Raw genomic sequence first — 16,144 nt, 5'->3', positions numbered from 1 at the left:
GTGGGTGGGTGGGCGGGCAGGGGTGGGTGGGGTCTATCCGCTCTCCTCCTTCGCCGCCTGTTCCAGCGCGCTCTCTGACGCTGCCGAGCCCTCAAACCTCTGGGAGGCGATGGCGGCCTGGTGGGACATGCTCTTCCTCACCACGTCTCCTTTCCGCCACAGCGTGATTTCCTGCAGGAGCCGAGAAAATAAAAAGTCGGGAGGGGCTTATTTTCACTCGTGTCGGCGCGAAGGTGAAGTTCCACGAGACGGAGCTTGAATTCTTAGAAGGAGGCTGCTCTGGTTTTGTCCTGCGTGAGCTTCGTTTGTCTCGTCGGTCATCGCCTGCTGCTCAAAGGCGGGGCGATGATGATTTTACTTCTGTTTATTACTAAAATATCCACTCAGATTTGAATAAAAACACAACGTAACCACTGGATGCACACCTACAACCAGTTAACTTCAGGAGCCGCCGCAGCTGACTGACCTCAGCAAACAGAACAGTTTCCAGCAGGGGTGTTCAACCCTGGTCCTCGAGGGCCACCGTACTGCATGTTCTACTTCTTCCTCTGATCCAACACACCTGATTTAAATTACCGGGCTGCTGCAGAACAGGAAGAGGTCATTAAGCACTGAATCAGGTGTGTTGGAGCAGGGAAACAGGTAAACCATGCAGGATAGTGGCCCTCCAGGACCAGGGTTGCCCACCCCTGGGTTACAGTCATTGAGCTAAAATGTGACGTGGTAGTAGCTGAGAGTAGTTCACAACACCCCACCCTGCGATGTCGCATCAGATAGCATCGAACGTTATCTTCGTAGTACGACCAGAACAGCTACAGCTCTGTCATTTCTCATTGGGAGACGAGCTCGGTCTAAAAAGGTGGCGGGCGACATGCATTCCTTCAAGGAACACCAGGCCTTTACCGTTTTTGTAAGGAGACTATAAATTGTTCAGTAACAAAAACATCTTAAACTGTTTTTCTCCAGCTGAGATTTGCAAAAACTCTGAGCAGCTTGTTGGAACACAAAACGAAGAAAAAAAAGGAAGCTAAATTCATTAACTATCATGACGGGACTTTTTTTTGTCGTTAGTTCCCGAGGACATTTCCTCTGACCCGCAGGAAAAGAAAAGAAAAACGTTAACCTTTATCGTGATGCAGTGTCATGTTTTATGCATTAGACTGCTGCTGGCTGCGACTTCAGCGGAAGCATCCCAAGCTGAGGCTGCACGAGCACGAGCGCGCACGAAAACCCACTGAACGCTGGAGCGATGACACGTGCGTCGCCAGCACGTTCCTGCAGCGCCGAACACACCGAGTCACAGGCAGCAGCTGGACGCTGACGCTAATCAGCCTTCAGAAATGAAGAGCGAGGACGAAATGCAGCACATAAAGTCTGATTTCATCCCTTTTTTTTTTTTACAGCAGGACCTGCTGAACGCATGGGCTCAACGCGTAGACTCAACACAGCAACAGTTCATATTGATCAGGCAGCATTTTAGTTGACGCAAGTTCAAAAAGTTAATGGACTGTGGCGGATCAATCTGGTAAATCAATCCATGCCCATGTGGTGGAACAAATGTGTTTTTTGAGGTCAATATTTCATCATTTTAGGTCAGCGGGAAAATAAAGGCAGTGTTTGCTCCTCCAAACATTAAATACCGTAAAGACAAACTGTTTGATGTCGACTTTAAATCAATAGAAAAGCTGTTATACAACTCTACTACTCTTCCTCAGCTTATTGCAAAGCAGCTTCTGCTGAATTTTTCACACGCTCCCTGGGAAAAGTTTACCGTATATTCGGGACTATAAGGCAAACTTAAAAGCCTCCAATTTTCTCAAAAAAAAAAAAAAAGGACCATTCATTGACAGTGCGTCTTATAGTGCAGAAAACATGGTAGGTTTCTTACTGAAACAAACAAACATTTACGTGTCTGGCGTTAAGGATGTGAATGAAATGCTTCGTGCCTGCTGTTTGAAGTAGCGCCTCTCCTCCTCGTCGATCAACACCAGGTTCAGGTAGTAGCGCACGGAGAACTTCTTGTTGATGTCTCGCATGGTGGGAGTCAGATCGTAACCAGCCAGAAACAATCGGATGGGAATGGACTCCCCTGGAAACACATCCAAGCTCTCAGCTACGAAAAAAACAAACAACCGACTTCTTTCGGTTTTGTTTCGTCGCGACAGACGAGCGGCGCTTACCTCGGACCGGCGCCCCGTCCATGATCTCGTACTTTGCGATGGTGTCGTTTTCGTGGTAGACGCTCGGACCCGTGCCCGTCGTCTCGCGCTTGATGATGTCGATCTCCATGTGCTTTATTTTAATCCTCACCAGCAGGAAGTAGATTTTCCCCACAATTACGTCCTTCAAATGGTACCTGCCAAAAAGCGGGGACTGGTTTAGGTAAGAAAGGACAACTCGTGGGTTTAAAAGTAAAATAAAAATAAAAAAAAAAAAAACTTCTTTAAACATTTATGCTTTTTCTTTCTGTTTATCATAATAAAATAAATCATTTATCAATCCATTTTAAGGCAAACTTGTTACTTTTTCTGATGTTTTAAAGCTCAGATCATAACTTACAATCATCTACCTGACTGCTTTGTTCTTTATTTGATTTTCTACTGAATTCATCTAGTTGTCAAATTCTAAGCCCTCTAAAAAGAGATAATCATATCTCAGGTGTTTTTAAATAACAGCAGCATGAAAACACAAAGCTGCGATGTGTGAAGCATTTCTAACGTGGCCGTTCCCCGCCATCGTCCAGCTCGTCCTTACTTGGATTTGTTATACTCAAACTCAATGTGGAGGCAGTCCTCGATCCCGACTTCCATCTTGATGGAGGAGTTGAGCTCGGGGTAGGTGCTCAGCGTGTGGACCACGATGTCCATCTCCTTCGTTATGTCATTTAGTCTTCTTATCACCGTGGCGCGAAGGAAATATCTGAAAAGCCAACAAAATGCGCGCGTCTAATTCAGAGTGCACGTCAGAGACGCCATCAGGGGTCAGGCGTTCAGCTCAAACCTGAGCACATGACAAGGCGGGTTAAAGAGTGACCCGCGCGGCGGCTGTAAAAGGAGGTGAATGATCAAACTCGCCTTAGCTTGACGTTCTGGCCCGTGTAGGACTCGTAGGGCTTTTCGACGTGGGTGAACTCGAAGTCGTAGGTCTGGGACTGGGTTATTTCGCCGGGCCTCGCGAGATCCTTCACCAGAGAAACAAACTCGTGGTGGTTTCCTCTGTCATAATACAGCTCTGGGGAAAAAGGGTCGAGAAGAAAAACGCACGGTTAATCAGACAAACTGGACTGAATTTTCCTGATAAATCTAACTTTTTTGTACCAGAAAGACAAAAAGTCACGACACGTGACATTTTCTCCACGTTCTAAAATGGCTGCTGAGTTAAAACAGAGATTAATTAGAAGCTTGGATGGATCGTTAATTTGCTGATTTTGGGAAAAGCGATGTTTTGTTTTCCTCAACACAACCTTTTATGAACATCACAACTGAGTCATTTATGCTCCTTCTTATAAAAAAGGAGCACTTTTATGAAATCTGAGACGTCAGAAATATATAAATATACATGTGAACAGATCTCTTTGAAGCCCAGACTGTGACTCCGATGTTTCTCATTTCACACATTTAACGAGACGAGCTTTTCATTTTTCTGAAGTAAGATTTGTTTTAAAACATCTGAACTACTTAAAAGTAAAACCTGCTTAAAGAATCATTTTGTCTGCGGCACCATAAACTCAATAAAACAGACCATAAACCCGACTCCTGTTTATTTAAACATGGGGTCAAAAATTACCATATTATTACTAATGTGTTTCTACATCGTGACACAAAAAAACTAAATTTCATGCATCAACAGAAACACCTGGAAGCTTAAGATTTATGAACTCTTTATGAGGAAATCATAACTAAAAAAAGAGCCTTAAGCTGCAGTAAAGACAGCAGAGAAGCTACAGTTTAAAGGAGGAAATGAGCCTCAGCTGAAGCCAAATCAGCAAAGTGTCACAATCCGACATGACTGAACGTTTTTATTTGTGCTTCACAACAAACACTTTAACCCAATTAATCTTCACCCCCCCTAAATGTTTACTTTCTTGTTATGACTACCACTTCCTCTCAACGACCACTGTGTCTCCACAACCTTGTTTTATTTTTATTAGTACAAATATTTAGCAATAACGCCGTGCGGCACAGACAACTAAAACGTAACTTTGACTACTTTTATTCTTGCTGTATTCAAACTCTAAGCAGCTGTCCTCATATATAATCTACATCTTTATAATAAGTTGTGGTTGATGCCTCCTCTTACTATCAGGAATGAATAAAAGAATATTTAATTTCTCATGAATAACTAAATATCTGGACAACTGGATGGGGCTGTGGTGACTCGGTGGAACAGCGGGACGGTCTTGTAATCCTGAGGCTGCGGGTTCGAGCCAAAACAATTGGCAAATCTTTTAATCGGAGTTTGCTCGCTGTGGCGAACGGCCGCAGATGGTGGCAGCTGAAAAATAACAACAACTGGATCCTGGAAGGTGGCTCAGGTTAATCCAGGTTTCTATGTTTTTAAAGCAGTGGTCCCCAAACCTTTTAGCTCCATGGACCCGGGGGTTGGGGACCTCTGTTTTAGAGCGTTGAGTAGTTTGAAGTTAATCTTCACCTGACACCAGGAGATCGAGGACGGACAATATAAACACAATGAGACAAATAACAAAAAAAAAATGTCAATGTCTTAATTATGAGTGTCACATTTTGACTCTGTGGGCATTTCCAATGCATATCTGTGCTTTTCATGTCTGCAACAAGAACCTCTCATATCTGAACCACCTTTCCTACAACAAGAAGTTTATTTGAAGGCGGGGATGTCCATCCCTGGTCCTCGAGGGCCACCATCCTGCATGTTTTACTTGTTCCTCTGCTCCAGCACACCTGGTTTGAATCAATGGGTGATTAACAGGGTTCTGCAGAACATTAAGAGGTGATTTAACCACTGAAATCAGGTGTGTTGGAGCAGGGAAACAGGTAAAACATGCAGGATGGTGGCCCTCCAGGGCCAGGGTTGGACGTCCATGTTTTACGGAAACTCATTGGTGTTCATGGTGTGTCACAACTGGCTGAAAACACTCACCTATTTGGCCAACAAACTCTATTTTGATGCCGTGGTGCTCCAGCCTCTTGCCCGGGTTCTTCAGCGTGACGTTCACCTTCCCACTGACGGTCTCACCGTCGTAGAAGAGAAAGTATTTGTCTTTCTTCCCATCTTCGGTCTTGTGTTCAGCCTTCTTCCTCGTTTCAGCGTCATTGAGGACTACATCGATTTCTGCACTTTGGCCAAAACTAAAGAAACTCATTATAACGCTACAGCTTCAAAAAAAAAAAGGGGAAAAAAAGAACAACAACAACAAAAAACTCTTATCACATAAGTTATTCTTCGGACTTCTTGTGTTGGCAAACTAAAGCTCCTGCTTCAAACGAAGAAAATAAAACACACGAAGGCCTACAGGGTACGCGAGCTTAGTTCCCTTTCGGAAAGGAGATTTTTAAACACAAAAAGTCAAGTAGTAGATTAGAAAAAAAGAATAAAATAACACTTTAGCTACATGTCCATTCACACGGCAAAACTAGCATACAACGACGGTGAAAACGCGCATGAAAATGTCTGTTAGCAAATTAGCCGTTTCCCTTTTTTTTCCTCCCCTCTCCCAAACTTCCTGCCAGCCTTCAGTTTCCTCTGAAAATAATCGACGGTGAGTGCAGTTGTCTCAAGGTGAATTTATCTCACATGTTTGAGCACTGACAGAGCGAGCGAGAAAGAAAAACCTACAGCAGTTTAATGTTTTCAAACGAGCCGAACTGTAACGTTAGCTTACACTACAGGCAGTTGCGCAACTACATCCGGGTGGCCGTTTTCAAAATAAAACCGGAAGTGACATATTTGTGGGATAACGAACCACAGACATGAATACGCATTCATGTCTATGTAACGAACCGCCGATCTGCCGGGCTTCTCCGTTTCTGTCCTGTGTGAACTCTGTCATGTGTAAATTAGTTAACCACCCTCGTTTATATTTGAGACAAACGACTCATTTAGAGCCTAAAAGGTTTTCTCCAGAAACATTGAGTATAAATTGTACAGAAACATGAAAGGAACTACTTCCTTTCCACTTTATTTTTGAAAGGAAACATACATTTACCCACCTTCCTAACATAAACTTTGCACAAAAAGTCAGGAAATTTGTGTTCAGTTGATTATTTTCTTTGTTGTAAAAGTGCTTATTGGCAATACATCTTATACCACTGGAAAGCATGTTTATTTCTCCTTAAATGGTGCCACATTTGTAAAGAAAATGCATTTGTGGGCTGTGCAGTAGTTTATTATGTGGGTTATGTTCATCAAAAACTTACCAAATCCTATCTGCCAAAGCCAAACAGCTTACTGTGCTATTGACTCATTCGGATTGGATTGAAATGTGAAGAAAAGAGACACACTGGCAGTGTACTAGTGTATTCATCTAACAAACAGGGGCCTCAGCGGCATGTGGATAAACCATACACAGCCACAACATCCTGGCCCCGCCCCCTCACGCTGCTCCCACTCTTCAACTAGCGTTCGCTTTCCACCAATGAACTCTGACAGCACATTCACGCAAAGGAGACACTTGAAACGTGTGCGGCTGAAATGCATTTAATAGTACCAAAAAGTAACAATAATAACACACAGCCTGAACGCTAAATGAACAACAAATGCTTTACAGTGCCTCGTAAACTGTCACACAACACATTTACGCACGTCTGAAATGACACCCAGGTTACAAACGGACTGAACGCTGAAAGAAACAAAAATTATCCCTCCAACGAACCGGTTACCGCGCTTTTTTACAATAACTTATGGATGCATTAAAAACAACAGATCCGAAAAGTATGTAACTATGTACACGTACTGAACCCAAACTGGACAATATGTCCAATACTGACAAAATAACAAGTAAAGCACAAAAGGTCACTTATACACAGAAACGGCACTCCGATAAGTCAAACTTTACCACTTTAAGTACATATTGACTTTGCAGCATAGTATATGGTTATGAAATTTATAATTTAATCTGTACTTTGACATGTTAACATGTTGGACTATATTAAAAGGCTGATAAAGTGTGCCGTATGAGTCTGATGTGATCAGCCTTTCGCAGTCTGCTACTAATTGCCTGGATATCGACACTATTTACAAAAGCCACTCTCAGCTCGTTTGCATGCGAGACAGTTGAAGACGTCTTTATCTGATATGATGTAAACGACTCTTTTTATTTATTTATTTTTAAAACAACTTCGCTCAGTAAAAAATTTATAAAAAAGGATTTGTTCAAAAACAGGTGAGGGATGTAGCTTACAGTAACCCGTGATAACACCGAGGGGCCAAATATCAAATTTCACAGCTTTGAAATGCTCCCGTTGTAAGATACAATTCTGTTGGAAAACAAGTAAAAATAAAAAAAACATGAAAAAATGAACGAACAAACAAACAAAACATTTTAACGAAAATCAGTACAAAGAGGAGGAAAAATCCAACCGATCCGTGGCATAAAGAAATATTTGGTGCCACAAATTTATTTGATACTTTGGCAAGTCAGTTGAACAGATTTCCTGTGCATCAGAGAGAAAAATGTGCCATGTTTCACCATAAACTTTATTAACATGAGGATTGTTGTTGCAGGTTAACCTCAGCAGTGTTTGTTTTTGCCTTGTTTGGATTCGGCTCTCCGGCTTGGCTGTCAAATGACGAATGACGACTTGTGGCGGAAATGACCCTGTGAAAAAAAAAAACACACCGAAGTTAGAACAACAAACGTGAGCAACTGTGACATTAATACGAAGTAAGGCGTGCTGCAAACGCTGTAGGTTTTATCCACCTCATCTGCTTCACCGTAGTCGACGGCCCCGTTCCGTGGTGACCAGTTGTAGCTGAAAAAGGAAAAAAACCCAGGATGTTTTCATACGAGGCTCCGTTGCAGATTTACAAGTTTTGTGACATTCCTCGCGTCCTTCGGAGACTCACTCGTTCCCACTGTGGCTCTTCTGGTGATAGCGCAGACGTCTGATGGAATAAATCGAAGCGAACAAGCAGACGAAGAAAGTCACGCCACCGAAGGACTTGAGGAAAATCCCAAGAATGTCAACATCACCTGCATCAGGACACAGAAAGCAGCTTCAAGTCCTCCTCACGCCAGCCAGGGTTTTATTTACACACCAACAAAAACAAAACATGTGCTGAAAATAATTATACCTATTATCCTTGAACAAGTCAGGATAGGCCTGCGGGCTGTCCAAAACATTCATTACATTTAATACACAAAACCATCCTAAGGTGTGGAGATTTCCGCTGATCAGTTCTGACTGTTCTGAGCTCATTTCAGAATGAGCCGTTTTAGGGCTACGTCACTTTTATGCAAATTAGCTGCTGTTGGCCACGTCCCCCCAACTCAGTGTCCCATCTGAAAACATAAAAACTCACTGAAGGATTAAACGCTGCGGATCTGACGCACATTTATATAGTTATTAACTCAAACTCTGAGGATTCTGACTGTGGGACAGGGGCACTTAGCGGTTCTGCAACCCGACTGGTAGCGGGTCGGGACGCCGGCAGCCGACAACAGAACATCGTTCAGCGGTAAAACCAGCAGAACAAACGTGACGGTCTTCCTGTAATGAAGTGGGCGGAGGTCCACTTGGGTTGCTAGGTGAGGGGCTGGGCTCGGCTTGGGGTTGCTCAGTAACCAGGGGTTTGTGATGCAACAATCCCGAGGTTTTTGAAACAGGTCGTTTTCCAGACACCAGAAAAGATTTACTTATTGTTAAAAGACCGCTGGGTGGTTTCCTTTTTTTTTTTTTTTTTGCGCTTGGACTGTTTCTAGAAGCAGCAGATCCCCAGATGGAAGCACAGAGATATGCAAAAACTGAATTTTGAATAATAGGTCCCCTTTAAAGTCTACAATAACTTCACATTTCACATCTGATCACCCGATCCACCATCAGCTCCCTTTTTAAGCTGCTCTCAGTGTGTAAAGTACTTACAAACTTCCATCGTTTGCGGATGGCACTGCGCGTGTCCTGCGTCGTTCTTCGCCTGGCAGTAGTACTCGCCCGCATCGTCTTTTCTCACCCGCCGAAATTTCTGAGACAGATTTGAAGACGAATAAATCAGAATTAGCTTCACAACTCTCTGATCGCTGACTGTGCTCTAAAATGATCTCCACACGGACTTGACAATATGTTTAATATAACTGAAAGATATTTGACATGTGCCAGATTTCAGGTGTTTACAGTATTTTTTTAAAGTCCTCCATAAATACACCAGCTTGACTTTGAATGCAACATTATGCTGTTTTCATATGCCAGAGTTCAGTTAAGCCTTCTCACTGGAGGCACAGAGAGATTAATCCTGCAATTAGTCACTCGATGGGTAAGGGTTTATTCAGATTAAGCTGTTTATCTTACATAACATGTAACTGACTATCTTTAAAACTAAAAACTCCCACCCAAAAAAACAGCATGCTTGTTGCAGACGTGGGAGGATTGTTTTTTTGCGACAGTTTCCACAGGTTAAAGTAAAATGAAAAAGTGATAAATAACCACGACGGGCAGGTTTGTGTGCTTCTGTTTCTTGTTACCAGGCTTCCGGTGTCGGGGTTGATGGCGTAGGAGAAGTTGGCGTATTTCGGGCTGTTTTTGGGATCCTGGGGAAGCTCTTCGTTGTTGTGAAACCAGCGGTACTGAGGAGCCGGGAAGCCCTCGTTCTCCAAACACCGCAGCTCGGTCGACGTCCCCACTGTGACGCTCTCCGGGATGCTGCAGCGCGGCACGACGGGTTTCACTGCACGCACGCAACGGCACACATCAGCCCGCGACAGCCGAGACGTTCTCACTGCCTGGGGACTAAAGAGCCGCCAGCGAAGCACACCGACTTCACCCAGAAACCTTGGATTTGTCAGTTATTTTGTGTAACTGACCACATGATGCATAAAATGTGACATGCAGTGATTAAAAGACAGAGACAACACGGGAGAGACACTGACTGTGTGGCGGCGGCAGAGGAGCTTCACGTCCAGCTGTCGGTGAATGGCTGTAAATCAGTGCGTTAGGAGAGTCAGTGCGTCTGGATGCACCTACACTCTGCGGTCCGTCTGCCACACTGCAGCAAACAATGCTGACACTTATTCTTTGGCTGGCCTCTGAGCACAGGCCAGGATGGCTCCAGTTAAAGTGAGCAGCCGGCCGATCTGCGGCGGATCAGAGAGTTCCGCCACGCAACGCTTCCAACTGACTGATGAGACAGACCTGAACAAAACAAAACTCTACCTTTCATGTCAGCAGTGAGGCTGAATGTCCTCCTTTTTTAAAAATGGTTAAAAAGCTGAAACATCTGAAGCCTGACTCATTTTCATTTAATTTGTGTAAAACTAGAAGCCGAGTTTTACACTTCCTCTATAATCCCTTATTTTCCTCTTCACTGAACCCGGCTGGTAAACTGGGAAACTTCAAGGACTTATTAGGATTTTTGTCCCAGCAGTCGATTTGCTTTTCCTACACTCAAGTCTCTAGGCAACAAACGGTTGCCTGGCAACTTCAAATAGTTGAGCTTTTAGGTTTTGGGGACAAATAAATATGAAGAAAAAGTGCTGGAATGATTGCTTTAACGTGAAAAGCAAAGACTTGTGTATAATTGTGACGTAAAACGGGTTCAAATAAAGATGTTTTAGTCTTTGAGGTCGTGTTTGTGGTGCATCTGCTCCTCATACCTCTAACCGCGAGACTAATAAGAATCTCATCAAAGTCTCTCTGATCTTCGATGGCGGCCACCTCGCAGCGGTACTCGGCGGTGTCTTTTCGAGTCGTGTTGAAGATCAGAATGTTGGCCGGCTCTCTGAGCTGAGCTCTGTTCTCCAAGTCCCCTGTTTTCAAAGAGAGCGAGACACAAAAAGAGACTTTACAATTGCTCATTGAAACACAGAGCATGACTTAACAGTTCAAAAACAAAGTTTGGTGCCAAGTTCTTTAAAAGGTACTGTTCATCCGGGCCGAGTTTCCAGTTCTGACACTTTGCTCTGAAATGTTGTGAGCTCCTGGATGAAGTGTGCGTTTGTTTTGTTTTTTTAAAAATAACTTTCCAAGAGGTTTACCTGAGATCTTGTTCTGAAAGTAGACGTAACTGGGGATGCCGTTTTTAATCTTCTTCCATTCTATCCGTGGGTTGTTGGTTGAGATGGACTCGATTAGACAGGTCAGTTCGATGGCTGCGGAGGAAAACAGAATCCGCGAGGGGAAAGAGGAAACCGGTAAAAAAAAAAATTTTTTAAAAGCTACTTTGGCAAAAACGGGGTTAGAGAGAGTCTCGTGCAAACTTACGCTCAAACTCATTCGCCCAAACAATCTTGTCTGTGGTCCGGAGGATTACCCCGAGCGATGATGGAACGTGGCCTGTGGGGGGGGACGGGAGAGAGAGAAAGGAAGAGACACGCTAAACGCTGAGTCGCCCTGATTGCAAACACAAGCATGTCCATCGGCAGACATTATCAACCGGGCGCGTTGCCTAATAACCAGTGGATTAGACCGATAAACCAGGAGAGCGTGACAGCCTTGGGATCTGATTGAGTGTGAAAACGTCTCATTAATTACTTCCTATTTTTATATTTAAACAGACTAACGCCCGAGGCCGAAACACTGGAGTTTAATGAGTACGTGGACCACACAGAGAGGGCTCTTGGAATGAATTCGGAACAAAAAAATATTCCGACCTTGGGTTAAATTCAGCTCCTTGGTGATGGGTGATTTGAGGCTTCAGGTTTAAGTGAACAGAAATACAATAACAGTACGTTCCTGATCTAAGTTCTGCAGGGAAACTACGAGCCGCAGACTTCTGTCACATTAATAATCGTCACTGTTAGTATCTTCTTTTTTCAAATACAGTCATAAGCTCTGAATACAAATTTACAAAGAAAAGAAAATCAACATTGAACTGATCTTTATTCCAAGAAGTATCCCAGTAATAACTAGGGATGTGTTATTTTGTCGGATTGTGACCGTCAGGACCTTCTCTTTGTGTCTCTGGCTTCTGGTTGACAATATGAAGAACAACTGGATCTGATCAGAGTCACATCAGAGCAGAGAGTTCCCTTTAGTTTCCATGAAAAATTCTGTCAGGATGTGAACTTCAGTCCACAAAGTCATTAAAACTGGACTGATGGCTTTGGCGAAGGAGTTTCTGTTTCTGTCAAAAAAAATAAAAAAAGACTAAATCTATTTTTAATCTATTTATTTTACCGGAATAACTTCATTGTTAAATTGTTGCGCATGTTTTACACATCACACCGCAGCACAAAAACACAGCTTCACACCGGGAGTGTGTTTACATTTGAACCATACCTAATCCAGCGTCCAGGTTCCCCTTGGGCACAAACACATGGTATTTACTTTATTTTACCGCCTGACTGCACCGCTCGGAGCAATCGGTGCTATTTCGCAAATGTCAGGCTTTAATGGCGAGTGGCGCATTTCACAGGTCTGGTCAGAGGCGGACCGGCAGAAGGCCGGTTTCGGCGGAGGAAGGGTGAATTTTCGGGGGAGAGAAGCGTACAGCGCCACGTCGAATTAAGAAAATCTGAAAATTGCTACGCGGCGCTTCTGTTTAAAAGCTGTGTGAGCTAAATTAGTATTGTCCTGACTACTAGTGGTACCCTACACTCAGCCCTCCTTTTGTCTAGGCTACATCCAAATGCAGTAAGTGGTGGGTAGGCGTATAAATAATAGCCCCCCACGCTGCGTAATGAAGGCATCCCTGCTTCCAGTGGGGACGGCACAAAGGGCTTCAAATGAGGACAGAAATAAGACAACAATAATCAACTGAGCAGCCCCGAAATCCAACGAGACGGGCCCGTTTGCCCGAGGCACGCCGAGGTATTTATTCAAAGCAGCCTCGTTAGCGTGATGAGTGACCCTGAGATGCGCAGAATGACAAAGGGAGCTCGCTTTTAGCCGACGCTTGGCCGGAAAACAAAAAAAAACAAACGTGGGTCCTGCCAAAGGATCCGATTTAGATGAACACAGCCGAGGACACTGATGAGATCTGACTCCCAGGTCTCTGTTTCCGTCTCCGATGCTGACTTTCCCACCCCTGTACATTAGGATCTATTTTTACCACAGCTGTGACTGGACATCCTGTGAAACGCGAGGAGACTGCGTTCGACAACGCCGCCCTCGACAAACCCACATGCCGGAGGGTCGTGGGGGGGTTTGGACACTTTGGGAGCTAAACCACTTAATTGGATCTACAACAATAACAAAACGCAGCAGCTTTTTCGGACTGTCGCTGCAACACATCTGCATATGAGGATGCGTTGTCCTAGAAAACGCCTGGTAAGCGTTTTCTGCTGTGATAAGCACCAAAACAAAAGGTCACCGCCCGTACGTCCATTAAAAGTTCTCAGTCCTCCTTATTTGTGTTACACAATAACTGGATCTGTGGACGAGGTTACATTAGGGCCCCGGACCAGTTCCATAATATTAACATATTAAAAGCTTTTCCCATCAATTTCCAAATGAATCCAAAAAAACAAAACAAAATGTAGGCCGTGGGAAAAACCAACCACAGTCAATTAACCAGACAATATGTGACTGATTACTAATGCAGGCTTAGAATAAAAGCATTCAAACTAAACTGCTTTGTCCTCCCGTGGCAGTGTTGGCTGAAGAGAAGTCCATATTTCGGATTCATGGGGAATAATCTCAGAACTCGTCGGAAAGCCGAACACGGCCTTGTTTTAATCCCCTCCCATTGAAACGCACGAGCGAAGCGGGGCTCTGTCGTCTGTTTCGAGGAGACGCCGGCTTTTTAAATAGCCAAATTCTGCAATCCTCTTACGTGCCGAGTCTGAAAACAACCCCCCCGCCCCCGCAACAAAAGTTGTTGATCCAGAGCATCTATAAAAAAAAAGGCGAATTCCCAGGCATTCCAGTGCTGTCGCTGCAAGTATGCCGAAGGCCGGCGACGGAGCGAAGGACCGCTGGGATTCACGGCGCAGAGGAGGGACGACGTGAAAAACCACTCCGACAGATTCAAAACCCAGATAGCCGTGTTGTCGTTCGTACTTGAGGGGAATGTGAGAAAGAGACGCAGGAACCCGAGTTGGGCCTTGTGGCTCTTTTCCTAAATCATCACACATGACGAATACGACACGGGGTGAAAGGGACCATCACTGCGGGAGGCCACTGAGATAAATTACCCAGATTGTTTTTTTTTATCTCTGCTGCCTCGGTGAGACACCAGAAAGATCTAATAATTATCGTAACTTAGAACACCGAGTTGTTATTTTAGAGAATATGGGGGGAAAACATCAGCGACGTCATGACTCGATGGGAGTCAGGGCTCTAATGAAATCACTGTTCAGTTATTCCTAAGGAGACAAAACATAAAATCTCTGTGGTTTCTGTGTCCCTGATGGCAAAATCTGTTGCTTTTCTCAATCATATAAGATTTTAAATGGAATATAATTGACTTTTAAAGAAATTTAGACATCTCCTATGTGTCCGTAACTCATTTCTATAAATAAAATCTCATATATGTGCTGCAAAATCAACATATATTCAACCAAATATTAGTTGCAGACCTCGTGAAGTTTTATGTCAGTCAAGAGACGCTGGCGAGGTGAAACGGGAGGCTTTCTACAGATTTTAAAGTCGCGTAAAGGGGAATATGCGTGAGGGGATGTCACGATAGATACGATCCAAACGCAAAATCAGAGCCAGAACGGAGCGAGCGCGTCACTTCAGTCCAGTCACAGCTTTCTGTGTCGTCTGTGTGCCTGCAGGAACAAATTAACCAAAGTTCATTCTGCCACTCAGTTATTATTCAGACACAACAACGGGCTAAGATTAGAGCTCCGGCGTTAGACGGGTAAATACTTTCGGCTCGTTTCAGTAGATGCTTACACCGATTTCTGCGCCTACGTTCTGCCCTTTGCAGAGGGGCACTCTTACGCACGAGGTCCCCGTTATTCATCTTTGAGGAGGCAGATTTGATGCTCAAAAGGTGACGATTGGACCGCCTGTATGGAAAAGCTCATTTTGACCCCCGACGGCTTCAGTTTTAAAGCCCATTCTGACCCAAGGGCAGCAGGCGGTTGATGTAAAAACTTAAAAACAAACCCATTTACTCCCACCATTTACTGGCAGTTTACAGTTTGAACTGTCAGCCCTGCAGTGGTTCGGGACTATGTTTTTTGTCAGCTCTGAGCCTGTCGAGGAACTCTCACAATGTTAGTTTTCTTTAACCAGACAGGAAAAAAACAAACAAACCAAACATCACCTGTTTCAGCTGACCTGTCCAGATTTATTAAATCCGCAACATGCTGACTCTAGCTGTGTCCCAATAAAGGTCAAAACTAAAACAGGAGCAAGATCGAGCCCCTTTTTTGTGTCAAACATTTAATTCTGCAAAATGCATTTGAATGTAAGCAGGAAGCACTTTGTAACGCAGGCGGATTTTAATGTTTTACCATTTAAATGTCCCCCCCTTGGGTCATCACCATGTAGCTGCTCATAAATGCCTCCAACCGAACATATGTAGATATTTTTAGTAGGGATATTTTCTTACAGACAGTCTCCAGAAACAGACAAACAAAAGTGCTTTCGGATTTTCCACGTTAAAGTAATGAACGCGGCGCTTCTATGCTGTAATGTTAGCCTTAATTCAGCCGAAAAAGCTCTTAAATTTATATTTTTTATTATTATTTTTAGCTTAAATGTAACGTGTCAAAAAACAACAAACAAACAAACAAAAAAACCGCACAATAAACGTCTTACTGTTAGACAAACGGCTCATAAAACACCACAACACAGGGCAGTTCCTCAGCCTGTTCACGTCAAGCTAACGTCTGGTCCAGCCGTTAGCTCCAACGGCTCGGTTCCGATCCAACAGACGGAACCACGAGCTCGTCCAGAACCCGTGTCTCAGGGAAACGGAACAAAAGGAGGGCAACTCACCCAGGTTGGCGTACAGGACGAAACACACGACAAGTCTCGCAATCGCCATCTTGCTCGGTGTCATCCGCTGGCCACAGCCGCACGCGCTCGGCACCTCTGAGGAGAGGTATGAGGATGAGAGG

At 44.1% G+C, this 16,144-nt stretch overlaps 2 protein-coding genes across 2 annotated transcripts; both read right to left on the bottom strand.

The window, feature by feature from the left end:
• Positions 1-11: 11 nt before the first annotated feature.
• On the bottom strand, positions 12-5,899 carry vps26b (VPS26, retromer complex component B). The gene is made up of 6 exons (XM_017428320.3): positions 5,119-5,899; positions 3,075-3,231; positions 2,755-2,919; positions 2,181-2,356; positions 1,947-2,089; positions 12-171 (listed from the first exon to the last, which is right to left on the bottom strand). The coding sequence occupies exons 1-6, from the start codon at positions 5,339-5,341 to the stop codon at positions 34-36; spliced, it is 1,002 nt and encodes a 333-aa protein (XP_017283809.1). The 5' UTR covers positions 5,342-5,899; the 3' UTR covers positions 12-33.
• Positions 5,900-6,659: 760 nt separating this feature from the next.
• Positions 6,660-16,138, bottom strand: jam3a (junctional adhesion molecule 3a). The gene is made up of 9 exons (XM_017428369.2): positions 16,023-16,138; positions 11,391-11,462; positions 11,165-11,278; positions 10,784-10,936; positions 9,656-9,858; positions 9,060-9,159; positions 8,044-8,170; positions 7,898-7,949; positions 6,660-7,795 (listed from the first exon to the last, which is right to left on the bottom strand). Exons 1-9 carry the CDS (start codon positions 16,084-16,086, stop codon positions 7,760-7,762), a joined length of 921 nt encoding a protein of 306 aa, XP_017283858.1. The 5' UTR covers positions 16,087-16,138; the 3' UTR covers positions 6,660-7,759.
• Positions 16,139-16,144: the final 6 nt, after the last annotated feature.

Source organism: Kryptolebias marmoratus, linkage group LG2 (genome assembly GCF_001649575.2).
Source record: "Kryptolebias marmoratus isolate JLee-2015 linkage group LG2, ASM164957v2, whole genome shotgun sequence".
In the NCBI taxonomy this organism is placed as follows: domain Eukaryota; kingdom Metazoa; phylum Chordata; class Actinopteri; order Cyprinodontiformes; family Rivulidae; genus Kryptolebias; species Kryptolebias marmoratus.
The sequence above is the reverse complement of the archived record's forward strand: the minus strand, read 5'-3'. Positions and strand labels throughout refer to the sequence as shown.

Excerpts from the sequence above, each read along its gene's own strand:
- jam3a (XM_017428369.2), bottom strand. The coding sequence starts at position 16,086 with ATGACACCGAGCAAGATGGCGATTGCGAGACTTGTCGTGTGTTTCGTC. Across the intron at positions 9,859-10,783 it reads TATTAGTCTCGCGGTTAGAG|TGAAACCCGTCGTGCCGCGC; the intron begins GTATGAGGAGCA and ends GCGTGCGTGCAG. Across the intron at positions 7,796-7,897 it reads ACTACGGTGAAGCAGATGAG|GGTCATTTCCGCCACAAGTC; the intron begins GTGGATAAAACC and ends TTTTTTTCACAG.
- vps26b (XM_017428320.3), bottom strand. The coding sequence starts at position 5,341 with ATGAGTTTCTTTAGTTTTGGCCAAAGTGCAGAAATCGATGTAGTCCTC. Across the intron at positions 2,920-3,074 it reads GGCCAGAACGTCAAGCTAAG|ATATTTCCTTCGCGCCACGG; the intron begins GCGAGTTTGATC and ends TTGGCTTTTCAG. Across the intron at positions 172-1,946 it reads GGCGCTACTTCAAACAGCAG|GAAATCACGCTGTGGCGGAA; the intron begins GCACGAAGCATT and ends CGGCTCCTGCAG.